A 23,219-nucleotide genomic window follows, 5' to 3' on the forward strand; every position below is an offset into this window, starting at 1 on the left:
ATTTGTACTCTTTTAGGAAGTATCATTATTTGGGGGCTACAACACCGTCTTTTTAAAAAGATCTCACACGTACACCAACATGAATAACTATACTAACAAAGTGTTTGTACAAATTCTGACAAAACCTTAAGGATGTTTGGAGGTGTCACCAGATATGTCGAGACAGACAGAGTTGCACATCTGTGAGAGAGACTGTACCTTTAGTGGGTGGAGGCTCCTCAACTTTAGCAGGGACTTTTGGTTTTGGTATAATTTTCTTCTCATGCTTCTCAGGCACTTGAAAAGATTATAAAATATACTTGCAGAAAATGTACAGTTTTTTTTCAATAAATATGTAATATGACCTTTTTATTAGTCATGTTATTGTAATATGGATGGTAAATTATGTATAGGAGAGCATAACAAATATAGAGATAAAATATTTAAGAGTTGGTATACCTTTGGCTGGTTCAACTTCTACTTTCTTAGAGATAAAGTGCATCTTTTCTTCCACAACATATTCCTCGGGCTCTTCCAATACTTTTAGGACATCGAATTCAAAGAAGAAAAAAATGTAGACATTTTTTTCATGTTTAGTTTTAACCATAGTTTATCACTTCAAAACAATAATCAACATTGTCAAACTTGAGCATTTGCTAAATCCCTGATTGTTTCCATTTAAAATACCTGAAGAACACTCAAATCAGAGCTAATACTGTAATAAAGAGTACTAGCTTCACTAATTTATTGTATATCACAAAGACAGTAAGGTTCCAATTCACAGGAATAACAGGGCATGTACATGACAAAAAACCAAGCTCAAGCAACTAAGCAAGCAGCACAGGATTTGAAGCTAGATTTTTTTTTTGTTTGTTTTTTAAAACCATTAACACTCTAGATTTGAAGGCAGAAAGGCAGAAAGATAAAGGTAAAAAGCAAGATAGTTCGTGCTGCTGCTCCTCAGTTTTGTGGGGTGGCTGTGCTAGAAGAGACAAGAGACTTCATGTGATTTTTTTTTGAGCCTGTGTGTATAAAGTTTACTATAGAATGATCATAGAATAGGCTAATTAAAAACACCTATGTTGCCTAAAATGAAAAGAAGCTTCAGGTAGTGTCATCTTTTCAGCTTAATGCAGAACAAGAACCACTGAGCATCTTGCTCTTCTTGCTTGAGTTTGAAGCACCGAAAGTTTATATAGCATCCTGTATCAAAAACTGAAATGGTCCCAGACCTAAGGGAGGAGATGTTCCATATGCATGCTTTGTGTGATTCCCCAAATACTTCTAGGAAGGACAGTCTTCAGATCCCCCAGGTTCCTGACCATGCCCACTTTTGTGGTCTATTCTAGGAAATGCAGCTGAACAGTTAGCTTTGTTTGGAAATCATGGCCCACTCTATTGCATTCTAGTTTATTCTACTGTTTGTTAATACTGGATTTCATGTAGAGTTTTCTTCCAAATGGAGAAAGGGGATGTAAAGAGTCCCCTTTTATTAGACAGAGATGTACTTGAGAAGAACTGGGGTACTCAAAATCTACTCAACATTTGAGAGGGAGTTATGTTTCTAAAGAGCATACCCATTTTCCCTTAAAACAGAGCTACCCTTGTCCCTTATCAGGAGTGTTCTTTTGGATATACAGCTTTAGCTAGACTGTGGTATTTTCATAGGGAACCTAGTAGTGTTTTATTTGACCAAAAGGGAATCACAGCAAGATAAAGTTTACTGTTTCAATTGTTAAACGCATCTGAGAGTCATCTTTACAACAGATGGAACATCTGGACATGTCTGCCTGACTGCAGATACTGCATGGTTTCTTTTTCTATATGTGGACTAAAGGAAAGGTCCTTCATTTAATATTTCTTTTGTGTGTGTGACAAATATGCCTTTGAGTTCTGGAAGTTAATGTATCATCTATTTTCTTTCTTTTTTTTTTTTTTTAAAGTGAATAAGCAAATTAGGAACTGGACAGTCCACTTAGTAATACTCCTGTTTGTGTGTTGCAGAAAACATGGTTTGAGAAACACCATGTATATACCAGATAACCAAGCTCAAGTGTCTACTAGCCTACCACACTGAAGCCAAGTCCTCATAAAAGGAGGTACCCACATGAGGATGCCCAGCCCCTTCAGTTATCTTTAACTACAAAGCCATTACCTCTGAATAGCTAAGGAAGAGAAGAAAAAGAAATTCATAGGGTGTTTAGTCTTATGAAATGGATGCTTTTGAATATTTTATTTTGATTAAAATGGCACCTGGAATAAGGCCAGTAGATGAATCTGTGCCATGCCTCTTGGATGACTTTCCTTATTATCCCTACAGCAATCATCCCTCACTTATTTCTGCCATTTACCTTCATATTCTGTGATCTCTGCTTCCTCCTCATCTCTTTCCTCTTCCCTATACACCGAAACAGACACTCTTTCCTCTTCTTCAGAGTAAGTCCATTCCTCCTCTGTAGATGGGTTAAAAGATAAGATTTGATTTAAACTCAGTGGCAGGAATACATCCAGTGGCCATGTGTTCACTACGGATGGATGAAGATTCTTCTATCTGCTTAGGACCTGGGACTTTCTAACTACAAGAGGGAAAGAGACAAGACAAGAGGAGGCTAAAGCCCAAGACCAAGAGAAACACTTGAATTATACCCCAAAGCATCCAAATTAAAATGATTTCCTTTTCAACACCTTATTCACTTTGTAAGAATGGCTCAAGATCAAAGTAGAAACAAAAGATAGTTCCAGAAGGCTACAGCAGACAGATGTATTCCAACACCAACACAAGATGAAAACAGGTTCTCACAAAAACATTTATATCCTAAAGAGGAGAGACTCCTTTGAGGGAGCTATTCACAGATGGCACCTGCATCCCTTCTAGTTATATACCTTCATGCCGCATGAGTTCTACTCTCTGAGGAACTGCCACCGATAGTTTTTCTTCAGCAGCAAATCTTTTCTCTTCTACAACAGTTTTCTTAGAAACTTCAGCTTTAAGAAAGCATCAAAGTTGAATCTTAAAAATCGGTAATTACACCAATCCCCCTTCTCTCTAGAATTTTGGAAAGCGTTACAGTACACTACTTTTATTAGCAAAATGGACAAAGACATTACACATCCCAAGGACACACATACACACACACACGCACACACACATACATGAAAGTCTCTCAGAAGTGAGACAAAGAGGGAACACACTTGACCAATGTAGCAAGAAGCACTACAAGATTTCTCTAGAAGACTGAGACCAATCCTACCTCGGGGAGGAGCTTTCTTAGGGATGGGAGCCGGAACAGTCTCTTCAGGGACAGCTTTCTTAGGTGGCGCTGGCATTTTAGAAACATTACGCACAGTTAGAGCCCTGACACTCTTCCACTGAAGCCCAGCACAGAGCTTGTCCCCCACACACTCTTCACGTACCACAAAGCTCACAAGTCAAACTTGCCTTGAAGCATAACACTGTAAAAGATAGCTTTTGTAGGACAGCCAGCAATACCTTTTGGTGGGGGGGCCTCCTCTTTTCTAGGAACAGGTCTTTTTTCTTCAGGAACTTTCTTCTTTGGTATTTCTGGTACTTGAAGAATAACATTTATATATTTTTTAAAAAATCTTATAGGAAAATGAACATAGAACAGGCAAGCCCACAAAGAAAGACATGCCATTAAGAAGCTTGGAGGAAAGAAGCAGTTATGGAGATGCGGTGGGGTACCTGCTGGCGGTGGGGACTCCTCTCTTTGAGTAATGATGGTTATTTTTTCTTCTGTGACAACCTTCTTCTGCACTTCGGGAACTTGAAAAGACATTTGTAGAATTGGGTTTATATTTTTTTCAAAGTTGCTAATTATCATTATTTTGAAAGAGCCTAGACAGGTACACACTTCAGTTGTATTGTCACTGACCATAACATACCCACTTTGAATTAAATAGACTAGTTAACAGATAAACACACAATGTTTTGCACTGGAGACATAAACACTGGGTTCCTTGAACTAGGCAAGTAACCCTACCTTTAGCTGGAGGAGTCTCCTTCTTCTTTGTCACAGGAACAGGAATCTTTTCTTCGGGAGCAGGTTTCTTTGGAGCCTCTGGGACTTAAAGTTTTAAAACAGCAGGTCAGTGTGGGCATGTTTCATTTCTGTGAATGGACAGAGGCATACCTCCAAAGCGACACACAGTGTATTAATGCTATAGATTGTTCACTGGTACAAGTAGAAATATCCCACTTTAAAGCCACAGTATAGTAACTGTCACATACAATGTTTTAGAAGCATTTAAAAGATTGAAATGTGTTATGTAACAGAAGTGTGTATAGGCTTAATTTCTGTATGTTATAGAATTCATTCCTATATGTTATTATGATATTTTTTGTGTATATGTATACATGTATATATTGGTGCATGTATGTATGTGTGTGTTTTGGGAGGGTAAAAATAACCTTGGATGTTATTTCTCAGGTGCTATGCACTCACTGTCTTCCTTTAAGACACTTCCTTTACTTACCCGGACCTTGACATGTAGGCTACACTCACTGACTAGTTAGCCCCAAGGAAAGCCAACTGTCTCTACTCCCCGACCCTCAAGTGTTCTGGGATACAAGTGTTCCACTATGGCCTTTTACTTATTCTATTTAAAGCAGGTACATGATTTCCAAGTATTGAGCATGCTCAAGCCCAGCATTTTACTAAATTTGCTCTTCACCCTCTTCAGGATGATGTGATGCAAACAAATCATCCAGGGATTACACCAATAATGGAGAGTGTGGGTAAAGTGTGTAGGAAAAAGTATCTTCATATATTGTTTGGAAAGAGGGATAAATCATGACACCTTATGACCTTTCTAAATTATACCTATAACACAGTAGAATAGTCATATCTATGTAGCTTTTCCCTGCTGACTGCATTCTGAGTTTATGTTTCTGGTTGCCTAAAATATAATCAAAATGTAAGATACCCTTTAGAACAGGTCCCTCAGTAGGACACTATGCCAATGCCTCTAGGGACCTTTATATCAAAAAATGCTGTGTATGTATGCACAAGTGTTTTTCTATAAGAAATTCTGTCATTTAGAATACACTCCCAAATGTTTATAGCACCTTTAAAGAATTTCAAGACACATAGGAAAACATAAATATCAAAACTCTGTTCTCCCCTACTGAAGACTTGCCATATTCACTCTCCCACTAACACAGCCTCTCTCAGTCTCCTCATTATGGACACACAACAATGTCTTAATGAAGAAGACACACATGTGAGTATGAAAGAGAGATGTTTGGTTATATAAACATGTCTGTAAAAGATGTTTCATGAATCCTTCTCAAGGATGATATTTAACTTTTAAGGTTTGACATAATTACTTCTTATAACACTTTTTTTGGGGGGGAAACTGCCTTAGGAATGTTCAGAACAATAAATAATATATAAGAAGGGTATATCCCCTAAGGTGACACACGTTTTAAACATGAGGAACATGCTGAAGAGATGAGAGACGAGGACAACACAGTACAAATGAAGACTGTGCAAAGCAGAGCTGGCCCCTGGGGGTGACAGCTGTCTCCACCAGAGTTCTGGATACCTTTTGGAGGAGCAGCTGGCTCCTTCTTCTTGGGAATAGGAACTGGCTTCTTCTCCTCTGGCACAGGTTTCTTGGGAGCCTCAGGAACTTTAAAGATAACATTGTTGAAACAGTGTTGAATGTTACAGTCTTCTGAGACATTTAAGATTATAGGAAAGCACAAAGCCTCATTAAGAGCTTAAGAACTAAAAAGTAGTTTAGTGTGCTCTACTTGTGGCTAAAGGGAATGCTTAGTACATCAATGCCAGGCAGACATCACACACATGACATGTGGTAGACAAATACCCAGTTAGGATGGTCTAGCATCTAAAACTGTTATTAACGTGTTACCACAAATTAATAAAATCGATAGATGAAGAGTTAAACATATGAGAGATTGTTTACTGATAACATTTTTGTCAAAACATAGGTCTCACATACAAAAGATCCGAAAAAGACAGAACCCAAGAAATGCCATTCTACCTTTGGGTGCTGGGGGTTCCACCTTCTTAGGAATGGGAACAGGGACCACTTCTTCTGGAACTGGCTTTTTAGGTGGTTCAGGGACTTTAAAAGAAATGTACTGTGTTTGAGAAACTGCTCATCTTGACAAGACATATATTCTTATAAGATAGGAGCAAAGAGTAGATGTTCCTCCTTTTTGCCAGTTGGAGACAAGAAAATCATAGTTCAGAAACCAAGATTTGTGGAGATGGCTGAATGGCCAAGTAGAAAAGGGACAACCAAGATTGTTATTTTAATGGCATGGGTTTCTATAGTGGAAATAGTGGAAGAACTCTTGCTTTGTTTAAAGTCAGCTGGATGAGAACAATTAGGTGATATAAAAAGTGTTTTTTAAATTTGGCTAGGGAAAGAGGATATAACTTTGGTGTAGAGTCTTGAGTCCTCTGTCCCTCCCTCCCTCCTTCCTACCTCCCTCCCTCCCTTCTTCCCTCCCTCCCTTACAGAGTCTTACTATGAGTCTTATGTATGCCAGGCTAGCCTCTAACTCAGAGAGGCTCACTGCCTGTCTCTGCCTCCTTACCAATGCGACTAAAGATGTGCACGCACTTGCCCAGTGGTTACTGTATCTTTTAATTTCAGTGGTGGGGTAAATACTGACACACCTGGCCACAGTGTGACTAGTACTCTACAGTTCTGAATTAGAAAGTTTTGGCCAGCAGGCAACCATCCTATTGCATCCTTGCTGCACAAAGAGGAGCTGCAGACAACCCCAGAAACAGAGGGGGTAATAAAATGTGGGAAAACCAGAAGTTACGAGTTTTGAGTGTTAAGGAATTTCTAATATAATTTACTTAAATGATAAATTTACAAAACTGAGTTTTTAATACTTCCTGTGTATTGAACTTCTAACTGAGAAGATTCTTCATATTTTAAACAAGCCTTTGGTGAACTGGTATGAGGGGCTCCTCCCATCTTATTTCCAAATACGTATGTTAGCAGATTGAAGTGCCCAGAGGTAGGGCGAGGAGCCTTGTGTGCTTTATCCCTGTGCTTTCCCTATGGCCTTTCTACTCTCTTTGCAGTGAGTTCTTCGTCCATCCAGAGTCTACATCTGCCAACTGTATGACTAGTTCTGATACTTAGTATCAGTGTAGTTACATATTGACAGTGAATTTTGCCTGAAAACATTTTAAACATAGAATGAATTTACTGATACCTTTGGGTGGTGGTTCAATCTTTTTGGAAACTGCAACGTGAATTTTCTCTTCAGTGACAGTTTTCTTTTGTACCTCAGGGACTTTTAAAAAAAATACACATCTTAATTACTGATAGCTCATGTTGTGGATGGCAATTGTAATTTACTAAGAATATCAAAACAAAAAAATTAATTAAAGGCAACAGACATGAGAGGGAAAAGATGGCAGAAATACAAAGAGACAGAAAAGCCTACACCATCCCACATTAGGCAAGAAGGGAATTGAAAAACTCTGGTTTTTTAATCTGAAACTTTGTCTTCAGCTCTCAAATTGAAAACTGCCATATACCTGTGACAGACACCTCCTCCTCTGTGTGAGAAGCAAAGAACATCTTTTCTTCAGAGATAACCATCTTCTTTGTGTGCACAGCTGGTACTTTAAAAAGAGCGTTGCCATGTTAGCATTTCTTTTTCTAGGACAGGACATCAGACAAGACACAGAGAGTATACCACACGATGGCATACAATATGCAAATCTTCAGACACGGATTGAGTGGGTTAGTTATGATAGATTAAGATCAAATTCAGTTTCAAGGAGAAAACAAATCACGTTTTGCTCTGTCTGGACAAACAACCCATGCAGTCTCATATCAAGTACAATTAAATGAGAATCAAATAGCCACAACTTCTTCACATACAATGCACCACTTCCCCAAATCTATTAGGATCAATTTATATAAATTAAAGGGTAGGAAATATTACATGCAATGTAATACACTGCATGGTAAAGTTAGAAGATTACTCGTTAAACACAAAACCTTCCTTAAATTAAAAAGGAAGCCATTTCTAAGCAGGATCGACAGCAAAAAATAAAGCTATTGAATTATACATAGGCATAATCCAAAATAAAATGTGTACTACATAAACTGTAAAGTATTCATGGTGTTTTTGAATAATTTAGTAATGTATGTTCAGATATCCATACTATTACAATAATCAGAGCTTGGAGCTTAAAATAAAGATGTATACCTTTCACTTCAATTATTTCTTCCTGTACTGGAGTCCGGGAAGGTTTTTGTGGAACAATCTTCTTGGAAACTTCGGGTACTTTAAAAATATGTACAAATATATTTGTATTTGTGAAAGATATTTCATAGCATAAAATTTCAAAAATATGTCAGCTTGGGTAACTATATAAATAGGCATGTGAGCACATGTCAGAGAGCAGATGACGTGGGTACATGTAACTAGAAGGCACATGTCAGAGAGCAGATGGCGTAGGTACATGTAACCAGAAGATTCTTTAAACGGTATCAATACCTTTGGTGACTTCAACTTTTTCTTCCTCCATTCTCCGAGTAGTCTTTTCAACTTTTTCAACTACTGGCTTCTTTACAACTGCAAATATTTTAAAGAAATTGCAGTACTTTTAGAATTTCTATTAAAAACCTCTCTCTTTCTCTGTACGTACACACATATGTATGTAAATATAATGGTTTTAGAGACAGGCAGGTTTGGTGTTTTCAACCTTAAGCACAAGCTCCTGGAACTGTTTATATATTTTTTTAATTTTACTGTAACATTCATTTATCTTAATATATTTTTTTTTTTTACTATTTCAAGTAGATATAAATTCTCAAGAGAAAATCCATAGATAGAATAAACTCAGAGAAGAAGTTGTGCCTATTGGATTTAACGGTCGATTCAGTCGTCCTCACCAAACAAGCCATGATAAGGACAGGAATACTCTGGCTTATTTAAATGATTCTAATCACGTACCTTTGGGAGGTGGGACTTTCTTTTCAGGCACTTTGGCTGGGACTTTCTTCTCATGTACTTCTTTAATAAAAAAAAAAACACAAGATAAACAAAGATGCTTAAATCAGTCAATTCTAATAGGGCTGTGTTTGTTGAAGACAACAAAAAGCTAAGAATAATTTAGTATTGCATAAGGAATTCGTCATGTTGGGGCACGTATGACCAGCATAACTCTAATGCAAAGTTTCAAGACAAAATTAAGTATCAAGGCCTTAGTATTGGGATTAAGTAGATTGACCTGCAATGAAATAGAGATGATATCTACTCTAGAGATCAAAAGATTAAAGACCCATAGCCTTGGAGAAACCAAAATGATCATCTTAGCTTTCATGCCCATCATACATCAAGTAATAACATCAAAAGGAGCAAAAATGAGGCACAGAGGAAGAATGGCTACCCAGTTGATGCATACCTTCATGAACCTCCTTCTGGACCTGGATGATTTCTCTTTCATGGTAAATCTCTTCCCATTCTTCCTCTCCTTCATCATAGCCCTCTTCTCTCTCATAGTATTCCTGTCCTTCTTCAAAGTCTTCCTCCCATTCCTCATGGACTTGCTTTTTAGCTTCCACCTTGATCTCTTCATAGTCCTCATCTGGCTCTTCATAATACGGTTCTTCATATGGCTCTGTGTATGGCTCTGTTTCCAGTTCCTCATAGGGCTCTTCCCAAGGCTCTATGTGAACTTTCTTTTCGTAGACTGCTTCCTCTCGTTCATACACAGCCTCTTTCTCTTTATGAATCTCTTTCTTTCTGGTGATGGTTGTTATTTTTACCTCTTCAGCCTTAGAGGACACGTCAATAATTTCAGATGCTGAAAGACAAAAGGAGTAGGAGGAGGAAGAGAAGGAGAACTCATATTAATTACACCCATTGGAAAGCTTTATCCAAGAGAAATCCACAGTCACGCAGTGCCAAACACTGCAGATGGTGCAGAATTAGACTGATAATTTCTTATGGTTTGCTTTGTGTGGGCTCTATTTTATTAACCAGGCAACATGACAGTATCAAAATGCTCTTTGCTCTTGATTTGAGAGTTTTCTTCTAGTGTCAAAAGTATAGATTCAACAGATAGTTTCACATCGCTATACCTTCCATCATTTCACGTGAACTCCAGTTTGGAGAGCTCCTAGCAGCTTCCCATGAAGCATGAGATCAACATTATACTTGTGTGGATTACAATGTAAAGTTTAGGAGGGGCCCTTCCCTTTCCATCTGTGGCCCCTTTTCCCAGGAGGAGCACTAGGAAATAGCTGTTGTTTCCAGCCTTTCTCACAATGGCCGGGGACGGGGGGACTTGAAATTTTTACAGTAACCTGGAAGCCTAATATTTAAAAACAATAAAGAGAATACATGCAAGCTTCAGGAGTAAATTATAAAATGCTTAATAATTCCTGTCCATTTACCTTTTGCTGGAATCATGGGAGTAGGAGGCGGAGGCTTCCTGGCGACTTCTGGGACTTCAAAAAACACAAAGTGCACATTTACATTCAGTCTGTGTGTGGTTTAATGCTTACTAATCTAGAGCACCATCATGTTTGCATTCGGTCTGTGTGTAGTTTAATGCTTACGAATCTAGAGCACCATAATGTTTACATTCAGTCTGTGTGTGGTTTAATGCTTACTAATCTAGAGCACCATCATGTTTGCATTCGGTCTGTGTGTGGTTTAATGCTTATGAATCTAGAGCACCACCGTGGTTCTTTGCACAGTGAGGGGTTACGAATATAGCATCCCTTACAGGAGCAGCACAGAGCCTCCATCATTTCCAAACCAAGCTCATATGAGTTGCTATGACAAGTCAGGGAAACAAACCACCTGGAAGCTGGGGTTTCATTCCAGTTTGGGCAGGTTTGAAGGAATTCAAATGTAGAAGAAATAGCATCTCATGACTCCAACTCTCACGCTTCCTTTCTTGATTAACTTTTTATTTGATTTTTAAAGTTTATTATATTATACCTGGTGGTGGTGGTGCCTCTTCTTTGGGCTTTGTGACAACTTTTTTGGTGTCTTTCTTCACACCCTTTTTGGTCACTAGACAAAGAGAGTCAGATATAAATAAAGGTTTTCAGGATGAGAACAAGATAAAATTAACTTTATTGTGAGATACTTGTTTCAGAAAAATCGTGTGCTAAAGGTGTGGGGGGGGAAGGGGAGGGGGGAGAGGGATGGGGCGAGGGAGGAGAGTGGCTTTATATGTCCACTGATCGTATGATGGATAAGAGTTAGCACTGCCAGAAGATCAGGAGGAGAGCAGATATACCCTCTCCTCTGTGTTTCATTTGGGTGTGGAGATCAAAATTCTCAGGAGAATAGCAAATGGAATAGGAGAGTTAAAGTCCAACCCATGTCATACGTGTGGGTGCGGCTGCTGCTGCAAGAGGGTATGCACTGGTCATGGCTCTGAGCCATGTTGCCTGTGGTTGTTAGCATTTGTGAACAGGAAACACCTGGCGATTTTAAAAATCTGATTTAAACTCTCATGTTTTGCATTGAATACCAGCAGTCATATTGACATTTTCATTTAAAGGACAAAGCCTTTTTTTTTTTTTTTTTTTTAACAGAAATTACTGCTTCGGACCACAGAAACATGGAACCCAATTGATGATTTTTGATTATTCCTCTGTGCCACAAATACACAAAATATATTCAAGTATGCTCATATAAATTATAAACATGTTTCTTTCTTCTATTGAAAGTATATGGGCTGGAGAGATGGCTCAGAGGTTAAGAGTGACTTACAAACTGCTCTTCCAGAGGTCCTGAGTTCAATTGCAGCAACCACATGGTGGCGCACAACCATCTCTAAGGGGACCCAATGCCCTCTTCTGGTGTGTGTCTGAAGATAGTTACAGTGTACTCACATACATAAAGTAAATAAATCTTTTCTAAAAAAGGAAAGTATGTTAGCCTCAAAATTGGATGAAAAATATTGAATTTCTTTGGAACTGGCTGAAAAATAGACCAAACATTTTAATATCAATTGCAGCGGGCATTAGAGGACTCACATGTCATTCCATGATGTTATTATAGAGGTAGTAACCAGGCTATAGGAGAACATTGCTTTGACCAGTTTTATGGCTATGTTGAGAGAATTCTCCTAGCAACTTTGAATTTGTAGCCCTAGGAAGACAACCTGTTGCCTGGGTTGTACAGCTTCAGGTTGCAAATAGCACCTTATAGCCGCTCAAGTGTTTAGCGTTTGAGATGGTCAGTTCCTTGTATGTTTAAGTGCTTATCTGTTTTGTTTTGTTCCTGAGGTAGGGTCTTACTACATAGTGTCATCTGGCTTGTCTTATGGGCCTTAGGTTCATGGTGATTGTCCTGTCTCTGCCTTCTGAGCTGGGAACTTTGCGCTGTATTAGTTACCTCATTTCTTAGTTAACATAATAAAGCATAAGCAAATCCCCAGGAAGATCCAGTCAAACATGTCAAAGGTATTCTCAGCTACATTTTTGCATAAATAGTGACTTACAAAGAGTCATTAGAAGTATAACTGAAGAGAAAATAAACCACAATTTTCAGTTTGCTTCTCAACAAACATGGTATATTTCCGTAAACTGCCCCACAAACTGGTTTTATTATATAATGTTGATTATTAGGCATAATAGTTAGGGGCATTAGAATAAATTTAATTTTAACTAATATCTAAGTGATTCCTTTCCAGTATTTTAACAATAAACATAACATTCTGGTTAATCTGATAATTTTCAGAATTTCAAACCATTGTAGCAGGAATAAAATTTTTAAGTCAGTTCAACTTCTTGACCACAAGAGGGAGCACGAGCGATATGAATTCACCTTTTCAAGGACAGACAGTGGAAGTCTAAGGTTTACCATTTCAATTAAGTGTAATACCTTCGATTCGTTTTGCTGGCGGCTTCTTCTCCTCTGGTAATGGCAGCAAAAGGGGGATGGAAGGAGCAACCGCAGGAGGGATTTCTGAGAAAAAAAAATACGCATTGGCATCATGTTTTAATTTCCTGTTTTATTGAGACATCTCATGCAGTTTGTTTAATTCCAGGGTCTAATCAGAACAACTGACGCCAGTATCTGCTTGGAGACAATGAAGTAGAATCTTACTTCTCTACACCCAGATGCTAGGGCTAGGATCTCACCTTCTGGTGGGACGGCTCTGATAGGCATGGTTGGGATCGGAACTCTGGAATCAGGAATATCTGGAAGAATTGTGTGGTGATAAGCACTAGGGAGCTGATAACACACGTGCATTGTTCAGTCCCAACAGCCCCATCAGGCATGCAGACAGGATGATATTCATGACACAACACACGCGGCGCACAGTTCTGCTGCTCATGAGACCTTGCTTAATTCTGTATTCACACTTTTTTGTGTGTTCCTAATAACAACTTCACCTTCTCCATTTCCCCAAATTCATAAAGCGCAACAGTATTCTGCTTGAGATTATTTTACCAAATAGCATTTTAGTGAAAAGAGAAATGGTAACCTCGTGTAATTTAATTGGGCTTCTGATATTTATAAAACTACACTCAACTTACCATAAGCAAAAAAATTAAATAATGATAGTTATATTGTATTATTATAGATAATAATAACTTACCAGGAGGCTTCATCTCAAGTTTTATTTCTGCAAAAAGAAAGAGAGAATGTTTTTATATGTAGCACTGTCTGGGTAAGATGCCTGCTTTCGGGACGGTAGCATGTTCTCCACATGGCCTGCCCTCACCTTTGGTTGTTAAGTACAGCTCTGCTGTGCTTCTTGCTTCACCTCTCGGCTCCAGCCGAGCAATTACTGAATAGACACCTGCAGAGGATAATCGTCCTACGTTAGCTTCTGAATACAACTTCTTCAGTTAACTATAAAGTGCTTACTACCTGTCTTTTCTTTTGGTTATAAAGTATAGCCACATAGGATTGTAGAATGCAAGTATAAAGGTAGAACTATCAACAGACAGGTGCAGGTGAGGGTTACGTCACACGTTCCCTGGCAAACTGTGCATGCAATCACCTTCATCATCTGGAGTCACATTGTGGATCGTCATGTAATGGCAGCGGCCGTCATTTCTAAAGTTGTATTTCTGGCTCTCAGTCAGCTCTGTTGGTCCTTTGTACCAGGTAACTATGGCATCATCAAAGGACACTTCGCACTCGAAAGTAGCAGACTGATGCTCGCTCACCACAATGTTCTGGATGCGCTTTGTAAACTGAATGGGTTCGGCTGTTAGGACACAAAGGATGCAGAGTTAAGACTGCCTAGATAAAGATCTCTGCGGATGTGATCGCTCTCAGATACTTAAAGCTCTTGGTGGTTGAGCTGGGGTTTCATCATATGGCCCACGCAGGTCCCCACCACCTTGGTCTTTCAAGTGCTGGAATTATAGGGTGAACACGTGTACCACCAAACCCAGGGCAATTAGCTTTTTTGGGAGGGTATTGCTATTGAAACTGAGCCTCACAAAGAAGTGCTATGCCTTCCTCATACTTTTTTTTTTTTTTTTTAATGAAGTATAGCTAAGATTGGCAGGCTAACCTCAAATGTTCTGTCTTCGTGCCCCAGCCTCCCAGATGCCTGGGGTTGCAGGTATATGTTACTGTGCTTGTTTCAGATGCTCAGGATTGCAAGTATGTGTGACTGTGCTTGTCCCAGATACCCGGGATTGCAGGTATGTGTGACTGTGCTTGGCTTCTATTTTTATTCACTTACAAAGTAACAGAAAAGAACTGGAAACCCAAAGGCAAGTGCAGAACAATAGCAACATATTCTTGTATTAGTAACCAAACTATTCCCGTTCTTCCGGCCACTCCTACAGAATGGTGGATGGTGCGGAGAAATGCCCAGGAGTCCTTAAAATATTCATATGAAGGAAATACCGCAGGGGGATTCTGAACCCAAAGTCAAATTAAATTTCAAAAGCTGTTCATGAAATAGAAGGCTCATAATGGGGTACACATAAACAACCCTACAATCAATTCCTTTGCAAACCCTTTCTTATCTCGAGAAGATTAATTTTTTTCTTTTTTGTTATTTAGGATCTAGAATTTTCTTTTCTAAAAGATTTCCCTGGGGAATGATTTCAAATTCAACGGGAAATTTGCAATTCTAAACTTCAGAGGACTCTCTGGAGTTCAGAAACCCACTTTCCAAGCACAGCTAGCTAGACATAAAGGCACCATCCCCTGGAGGCGGCAGGTGCTTTTAGGAGCTGAACTAGGAGTAAGCGGAGCTCCCCTCAGACTCGTGTGGAAGTCTGAGACTACACGTGGAACAGTATCATGTGCATCTGCCAGGCAATGAAATTCTGGTGAGTTTTGTCATTGATGAATCTATTTAAAACATTTACTTATTTAAAAATGACTAGCTCTTAAAACTTTACTCCAATATGAAGCTATTTAACTTTTATTTTAACTTTAAAAATGAGGCATAATATTCATCGCAAAATAATTCAGAAACCTGAAATACCCCTGAACACAAGATTAATATAATCCTAACAATTAAAATGATACCAAATAATGACACACAGTAAAAAAAAAAAAATTCCCTGGATAGTTTAAGGTTAGTTCTCTCAAACTTAACAATTAAGAAGTATATATTATTTCTCTTTGAGTCAGAAATTTTACTTCAGAGATTCAGACAGTAGGAACAGAATTTTTTAAAGGAAATCAATATATTTTTTTAAAAAGCCATTACTTGTCATATATGTTGTTAATTTTATCTATAAAATTTCATACCCCTAAACATCAAAGTAAGTCCCTCCAAAAGTAGCAATTCCTAATCACAATTTCTTAGATTTGTATTTATACCTTCTTTTCCAAGATTTAATTCATAGTCATAATTATGAAAATTATAAACTTTAGCTTTTAAGAAGAAACATCCATTTAAAAAACTCATGTTAGTCTACATTAAAATCCTATTTTTGTCTAAAAGAAGTGTGTGTTTGGTTAAGCATTTTTCCTTTTGAATCTGAGTTTTGACACAAGGACACGTGTGTCATATGTGTGGGACACATGAGCTCTTTGGGTTTATTTGACGGCGAGACGGCCTGCACAGCATTTGCTGATGCTCTCTGCTCCACTAGCAGCTCTGGCCAGTTTTTTCACTCACCTTCAATTCTGAGCTCTGCTGAGGTTTCAAGGTCTTCGTGCCTGCACGTGTACTGACCCTGGTCCTCCGCACGGACATCAGCAATGGTCAGCTTGTGGACCTTGTGTTCCACTTCTGTTTTCACCCTGCCTTGAGGCTTAAGGATTCTGCCATTTCTGAACCACTCAGATTTCACATTTGGTACAGAAAATTGACATGTCATGGTACAAGTCTGGCCTTCCTTCAAAGTAACATCCTGGAGATGCCGCTCCCACGTGGGCTCTGTTGCACAGAAACACATGTTGCTCAGCATCAGCATCATATGCAGATGTGCTCAACAGTACTCTCACAAGGCTTTAAATTTTTTTTTTTTTCCCAGAGCTGAGGACCGAATCCAGGGCCTTGCACTTGCTAAGCAAGCGTTCTACCACTGAGCTAATCCCCAACCCCTAAAAATGGTTTCGAACTCACCAATCACAGTTAGCTTGGCACTAGCGATGTGGGGACCACAGACCAGCCTGTAATTGCCTTGATCTTTAAGCTGACAGTTTTTGACTCTGAGCGTGTGCCGGTCACCATCAATGCTTATTTCATATTTGTTAGTGGGCTCCAGCTTTTCAGTCCCTTTGTACCACGAGAGCTTGATTTCTGGATAATTAATCTTAATGTCAATTTCAAAGATGGCATCATTATCTTTCAGAACAGTCTGATTTTCAATATCCTTGATCAAGGTGACAGGCTAGGAGAAGAAAGAATTAATGCATGTTAGAGTTAGTCACTCCTTCCCAGTGATAAGTTTGTACGTTTTATTATTAACATAGTTCATTTTACCTCTGTCTGTGTCAGCCTTTGCTGAATAAATGCTACAAGTTCTTCAAATTCCTTCTCATCTCTTTCTGACTTTTCTAGTTCCTCGATTTCCTGAGTGGGGAAAATAACACATTAGGAACAAAAATTTGAATTAGCAGGTACATGGCTATGCTTGGCTTCCACTCCTTAAATTTTTAAAAACCTTATGCGTATTGGTGATTTTTAAAGATTTGTCTTTATTTATGCGTATTGGTATTTTTAGAGATTTATTTTTCTTTCCTGTGTATGTATGTTTTGCTTGCCTGCATGATGTACAACATCTAAGTATGGTCCTGGCAGGAGCCAGAAGGGGGCGCCAGATTCCCTGGAACCAGAGTAGAGACAGTTGTGAGCTGCCATGTGGGTACTGGGAATTGAACCCCGGTTCCCCAGAAGAGCAGCCCATGCTCTTAACCACTGAAACATCTCTCTAGCCCTCTGGCTTCCATGCTTGATGGTTGTTAGGTTGCAGTAGGGTAGTTTACAGCTACGTTATAGTAGTATATTGTCTCCTAGAAATTTAGTGTCTTGGGAATTCAAGGCATTCAGCTAACGTGAAAGACACCTGGTGTCTCAAATATGGATGTTCCCTTAGAAGACAGCTGCAACAAATGGCCATACCAGTCTGTGAGTCTCTTCTTCCTGACTCTGTTTCAGCAGCTCGAACGCTTGAAGGAGGCCCCGGAAGTCAGTGATTCCGTACATGCGTGCATATTTCTCATATTCTTTAGGATCCACATTTTTGAGAAGCTCCATGATGTCAATTTCCTCTTCTTCCCCAGATCCTTTCTTTAGGGCTGGAGTCCTAAGGGGGGGAAAAAAAAGAAGTTAGAATCAATCACTTGTCTTCTGCTTAGGAGTTTGAGCTGTCTGTTATGACCCAAGATGGTCTGTTTCAGAATCTTCCCTCATTATGCAACAGTTTAATGCTCTTTATTAGGAAATACATTTTTATTAAGAAGTAAATAAATTTTATAAATTTATATCAAGAAGTTATAAATAAATTAAGAAAAATAAATTCTTTATTAAGAAATTAATTTCACATGCTAATTTTACCACTTTGAAACAATAAGTCACTTTGGTGATAGAATGGGTTAATATTGGGTTATTGTTTTACAGTATTGAAATGTGATCAGTGAGTCAAAGAGAGGAATGAATACAGAGACATGTTCATTAACCTTATAACCAGGAGCTCAATTAATTATGGTTATATGAAATATCAACTGAAAACTTTATTTAAATATCACATCATGAAAAAAGAACTGTGAAAAGGTGAGTGATTCAATAACAACAAGTTTTTTTGAAATTATTGATTATGGAAATGCCTAAAATAATTGATCTATGAAACTCTATGAAAAAAAATCTTTGTAAAAGTAAGTCTTTCAGACTTGAACACAGGCATTTCCTTTTGCTTAGAAGCTTCTAGATGTATCTCAGTCTCTGTTTCTTATCATCATTCTGAAACAAACACCATCACTAAATTCCACTTAAACATGATCAACTAGCTTGTCACCCACTATCTGATACCATGAGTCTGGCAGTAGCTGGTCCATGGCTCCTGAAGGACCCTGTGTGAATAAGAAGTCCTCTTCACAGCTCTGACAGAACTTACTTTTTCAGCATCGCACGAAGATCACCTTCAATCTTCTCTTGCTTCTTTCTTTCATCCACCTGAAGATTGACATTGCTTTCAATCTCACCGTGCTTGTTAAAGGCAACACAGCGGTATAAGCCAGAGTCAGTTTTTGTGGTGTCACGAATCTCCAGCTTGGCTTCGTCACCCTTTTGATGGATAAGAATGCGACCCCCTTGGTTCAGCTGTCTCCACTTTCCTTTTGTCCATTTGACATTTGGGATTGGGTCACCTCCAACTTTCGCAATAAATGTGGCAGTAGTTTCTAAAGAGTGGCGAAAATAAATGTATTAAGAAAATCAGTCTTGCTGAATGGGTGCCCATGACACTGAACCCACAGCACGCGACAGGTGATTGGACACTTACTTTCTACCACTCTGATGCTCTGAGGCTCTGACACGAAGAAGAGCTTTCCATCCACGGCAGCTTTCTTGGCTGCTGGGGCTGCAGCTGGTTTCTCTGAAACACACATTTCCATGCTTTGTTAGTACCAAAAACTTGCAAATTGTAATACATATTCTGGTGTGTAAAACAAACTTTACGAACTTTGGGGTGTGCTCCCCGAACTCACTAGCTGTTATTAGTTATTAGTGACAAAGCCGTTTTGTAGGCAGTCATTCCAGGGACGGCTATAGGAACTCTAATGGATCGCTAGCATCTAATCTGGGATTTATAGACTTTATTGTATAGATCTCCTCTAGGCTGTGACAGAAAGCCATTTCACATTACATCATCATAGCATCACTTTGGGAACTACACTGAATATATATCCTTGTAGACATGCTGTGAGGGTTTCAAGAAATAGGCTGTTGAGCTCTGGGTAACTTTAAATACTCTGTATTGAGAATCTTCCCATTAAATCATTGGACACTTTCACTAGGAGGGCTTCAGATTACAAATGGCAAATAGCAGGTGTCTAACAACTCTAACTCCATTCGTATTTAACTTATAATTAGCTAACCACCTCAGGCAGTTTCTGTCATAATGCTCATCCCACTTTCTTGGTATCTGTACCTTTAATGGTCACTTTGCACTTTGAAGTGTCACTTCCAGCCACATTGGAAGCCTTACACACGTAGTCCCCTGAATCCGCTTTGGCCGTCTCCTTGAGTTCCAGCAGGGCTGTCCCGCTAGCAAAGCTGAAGCTGCATCTGTCGGACGGCTTTATCTCCCTACCCGCTTTCAGCCACTGGATCCGAATGGGCTCAGACCCCTGCACGTGGCAGCTGAGCTGCACAGAGTCACCTTCGCTGGCTGTTACTGGGGTAAGGTGCTGGTCAAACACGGGCGGCTTCTTAGGCTCTGGAATTGAAAAGGCATTTTTCATGAGGAAAACAGAGAATGTTGAGTCAAGGATATATTTTCTTTCACAGAAGAAATGTACAAAGGGCACAATAGCTTTCCCCAACAGGTGATAGTAGACACTGTGGTGAATGGAATTGTAAGTCAGAATCTGTTCCTCTTTGAGCAGTTGTTAACATTTGTTGGGTTCAAGAAAGAAAGATTTAAAAACAAGCAAAGAACAGCTGCCAAGCTGTCCGTAAACCAACACAGCATCTGTGTCCTGATTAAGCTCCACAAATACTACACTGGCACTGCTATCGATGTCTGTGCAATGTAGCATGATTTTGATTATTTTAAACCTACAGGCAGCAGCATTTTTTACCAAACTCTAAAACCTAAAGGCTTAAGAGGGCATTCTGCTCACTTAGAGCAGTGATTGTAAACTCCTGTGGAAGAAAGACACCACAGGAGTTATGGAAATGTCCCAGTCTTAATGGATTTTTTTCTGATGTCCAGTTTTAGATTTTTAAGTGCATCTACAGTTACTCTTAAAAAAATCCAGATCTAGGGGCTGGTGAGATGGCTCAGTGGTTAAGAGCACTGACTGCTCTTCCAGAGGTTATGAGTTCAAATCCCGGCAACCACATGGTGGCTCACAACCATCCTTAATGAGATCTGATGCCCTCTCCTGGTGTGTCTGAGAACAGCTACAGTGTACTTACATATAATAATGAATACATATTTAAAAAAAAAATCCAGATCTAGACCAGAGAAACTCAGTGTTCATGTGAAAATAAACACAGAATTGGGTTACTTGACCAACTGGACATGTATGATGTCATGTTCTATCACAGTGATTTGTGATGTCATATTCTGTTACAGTGATTGAGACTATAGCTAGAATAAGGCAACATCCTTTATTCCAACTTCTGGTATACCTCTACATAAACATAGACTCAGAATTCCATGGAAATTGTCTATCCAATAGCAGAGCATTGTGAGAATAAGCTGCCACTAAAAACAGACTTTTGATTTTCATGCATGCACTTGAGAGAATTTTGGGACATGACCTAGAAATATGACATCTGAGTCCATTTATTAAGTGAAACCTACATTGGGGGGGTCACATAACAAAAGTATGAATATTATGGTTTTTTTTTAGCAAACATGTAGAATTATGACAATCTATTAAATAATATACATTTTTGTTTGGGGCTCTACACTGAGCCCATATTTCAGAAGCACATGGTAGTGTGTGAAGGAAAACATACCAGGCCAGAGCTCTAAAGACAACTAACCTTTGATGACTATGGATGATGTGCACAGGGCGGAGCCTGCATCATTTGTCGCCTTGCAGGTGTATAAGCCCGCATCGGCCATGCTGGCTCTCTTGACTTGCAGCAGCAGCGCGTTGTTCTTGAACATGATCTCGCAGTTGGAGGTCGGGTGGATCTCTACATTATTTTTGTACCAAGCAATGGTGATGGGCTGGGACCCTGCCACACGCCCTTCCAGTTTGAACGAATTCCCTTCTGTCTCTTCTACTGTCTCAGATAGTTTTTTAGTGAAACTCGGTGGGATGAGGCGCTCTGTAAGAAACGAAGAAGATAAATGAAAAGGATATAGAAGTAAATTCTTACTATGAGGCTTTTGAGAGAAGGGAATCCTGTTTTAATTAAATATCAGGGATAACTAGTCAAATCCAGCATAGTAAGTCATGTTCCTGAGTGACTCCTCTAGCTACAGCTAATTCTTGGCTGTTTTCTGCCACATGGCTGATACAAATGATACGTGAACATTTACAGGACCAGGGATTTGTAAGAAAAGAAGCTCAGTCTCATAGTTGAGGAGGACATGCCAACTTCTAGGAAATACAGACTGAATGCCACCGGTTTTTCCTTATCCAAACTTATCTCCTGGTTAACATTTTCATGTTATGTGGTTTCAGGTGCTTCCTAGAAATCTGTCATAAGAGGCCTGGTGTTGTTAAGGCTGTTAGGTTAAACTCTCAAATGACGGCCCTCCACTGGACCCCATGGCAAAATAAACTCTACCTTTTATATTAAGTTGGGCTGTGCAGGAGTCTTTTCCCACTTCATTGACGGCATAGCAGGTGTACTGTCCAGAGTCACCTTTGTCCACTTTGACGATGGTCAGGTGCGCACTGTTTTCCAGATAGCTGATCTGGTAGTTTCCACCACTTCGTATCTCTCTGTTGTCCTTGGCCCAGGTGACCTTGATGGGCTGTGTTCCCGTGACATGGCATTCCAAGTCAGCACTTTCTCCCACAATGGCATCCACAGGGGTCAGAGGGATATCAAAGAAGGGTGGATTCTTCCCCTCTACAGAGAGATCACAAGGACAAGGTTTCAGGTTCCAGACTTGGGCTATGCCCATTGAAGAAACAGCAATATTTTCTTTTAAACTTTGTACATGATTACAAAAATTTCCATTATAGCCACAGCCATCTAAGGGTCTACGAACCTGTGAGGATGAGTTTGGCGCCTGAAGAAGCAGTGCCAATGGGGTTTGTAGCAGTGCAAGAGTACTGGCCCGCAAGACTCCTGTCTGTCTTAAAGATGTTCAGGGTGGCAATGTTGTCTAAAAATGATGTTTGTACATTTGGGCTGTCTTTCAACGGCTTGCCATCTTTGTACCAGGACACAGAGATGGGCTCCGACCCACTTACAGCACATTCAAACACCACGGGCAGTCCCACGGTCTCTTGTACATCTCTTAGTTGTCGGGAGAAGGATGGTGGAAGTTTTTGCTCTGTAGGGACAGGGTTAAAGCAATGAATGCAGCTGGATATCTTAAAGGGAGTCATAGCCATTCTGCTGATGCACAGGAAATGTCTTTAAAAATATAAGGGGGCATTAAGAGGTCCCGAATTAACTTGGAGATGGAAAGAAGCATGTGAGTTTTTGGAGAAAATGTTAAGTAGGAGGTACAAGACAAAACAAAACAAAACAACTATAAGCCAACCAAACATCAGTCAGCTAGAGGCCTGTCACTGGCACCCAGCAGAACCTCCTGCTTGTTAGATCACAACAACCTAGCAACCTGAATCACACAGGGTGTGGGGTGAATTTAAAAATATAAGTCACTTTTATTTCTTTAAGGTGTATAGAGGTAGTGTGATCTTTCCAAGTGAACATTTGGTCATCTCTTTGTATACAAAGGGCCTAGAAAGAGAGGGGCCAGATGTGGCAGCCCAAACCTATAATCTCAGAGGCAGAGGTAGGAGGCTGGTTTCATGAGTCTGAGATCAACCTATTCAACCTGGTCTACTTAGTGAGTTTCACCACATAAAATATAGCAGGAGCCCCTTTAGAAAAACAAGCTAAAACAACCAATCACTCAAAGAAAAAGGGTGAGTTGCTAACTCTAAC

General features: G+C 39.4%; 1 protein-coding gene across 21 annotated transcripts in view; it reads right to left on the reverse strand.

Moving 5' to 3' along the window:
* Ttn (titin) overlaps positions 1-23,219 on the reverse strand; it is a 269,568-nt gene that overhangs the window by 149,921 nt on the left and 96,428 nt on the right. For 20 of the 21 annotated variants that reach the window (XM_031370735.1, XM_031370732.1, XM_031370730.1 and 17 more), the window contains 33 exons: positions 22,312-22,599; positions 21,882-22,169; positions 21,126-21,416; positions 19,558-19,845; positions 18,910-19,002; positions 18,523-18,808; positions 17,532-17,715; positions 16,893-16,982; positions 16,533-16,800; positions 16,083-16,343; positions 13,989-14,198; positions 13,707-13,784; positions 13,581-13,607; positions 13,120-13,179; positions 12,860-12,943; positions 10,961-11,035; positions 10,408-10,461; positions 9,414-9,815; positions 8,963-9,022; positions 8,504-8,581; positions 8,213-8,290; positions 7,533-7,619; positions 7,205-7,285; positions 6,007-6,090; positions 5,545-5,631; positions 3,981-4,064; positions 3,683-3,763; positions 3,470-3,547; positions 3,231-3,299; positions 2,863-2,964; positions 2,331-2,432; positions 439-519; positions 199-276 (listed from right to left, as the gene is read on the reverse strand). In XM_031370735.1, the coding sequence (XP_031226595.1) occupies positions 199-276; positions 439-519; positions 2,331-2,432; positions 2,863-2,964; positions 3,231-3,299; positions 3,470-3,547; positions 3,683-3,763; positions 3,981-4,064; positions 5,545-5,631; positions 6,007-6,090; positions 7,205-7,285; positions 7,533-7,619; positions 8,213-8,290; positions 8,504-8,581; positions 8,963-9,022; positions 9,414-9,815; positions 10,408-10,461; positions 10,961-11,035; positions 12,860-12,943; positions 13,120-13,179; positions 13,581-13,607; positions 13,707-13,784; positions 13,989-14,198; positions 16,083-16,343; positions 16,533-16,800; positions 16,893-16,982; positions 17,532-17,715; positions 18,523-18,808; positions 18,910-19,002; positions 19,558-19,845; positions 21,126-21,416; positions 21,882-22,169; positions 22,312-22,599 (4,557 nt within the window). The remainder of the gene's footprint in view (positions 1-198; positions 277-438; positions 520-2,330; positions 2,433-2,862; positions 2,965-3,230; positions 3,300-3,469; positions 3,548-3,682; positions 3,764-3,980; positions 4,065-5,544; positions 5,632-6,006; positions 6,091-7,204; positions 7,286-7,532; positions 7,620-8,212; positions 8,291-8,503; positions 8,582-8,962; positions 9,023-9,413; positions 9,816-10,407; positions 10,462-10,960; positions 11,036-12,859; positions 12,944-13,119; positions 13,180-13,580; positions 13,608-13,706; positions 13,785-13,988; positions 14,199-16,082; positions 16,344-16,532; positions 16,801-16,892; positions 16,983-17,531; positions 17,716-18,522; positions 18,809-18,909; positions 19,003-19,557; positions 19,846-21,125; positions 21,417-21,881; positions 22,170-22,311; positions 22,600-23,219) is intronic. The other variant, XM_031370731.1, reaches the window with a different exon arrangement.

The sequence above is a fragment of the Mastomys coucha genome, unplaced genomic scaffold (assembly GCF_008632895.1).
Source record: "Mastomys coucha isolate ucsf_1 unplaced genomic scaffold, UCSF_Mcou_1 pScaffold15, whole genome shotgun sequence".
Lineage (NCBI taxonomy): Eukaryota > Metazoa > Chordata > Mammalia > Rodentia > Muridae > Mastomys > Mastomys coucha.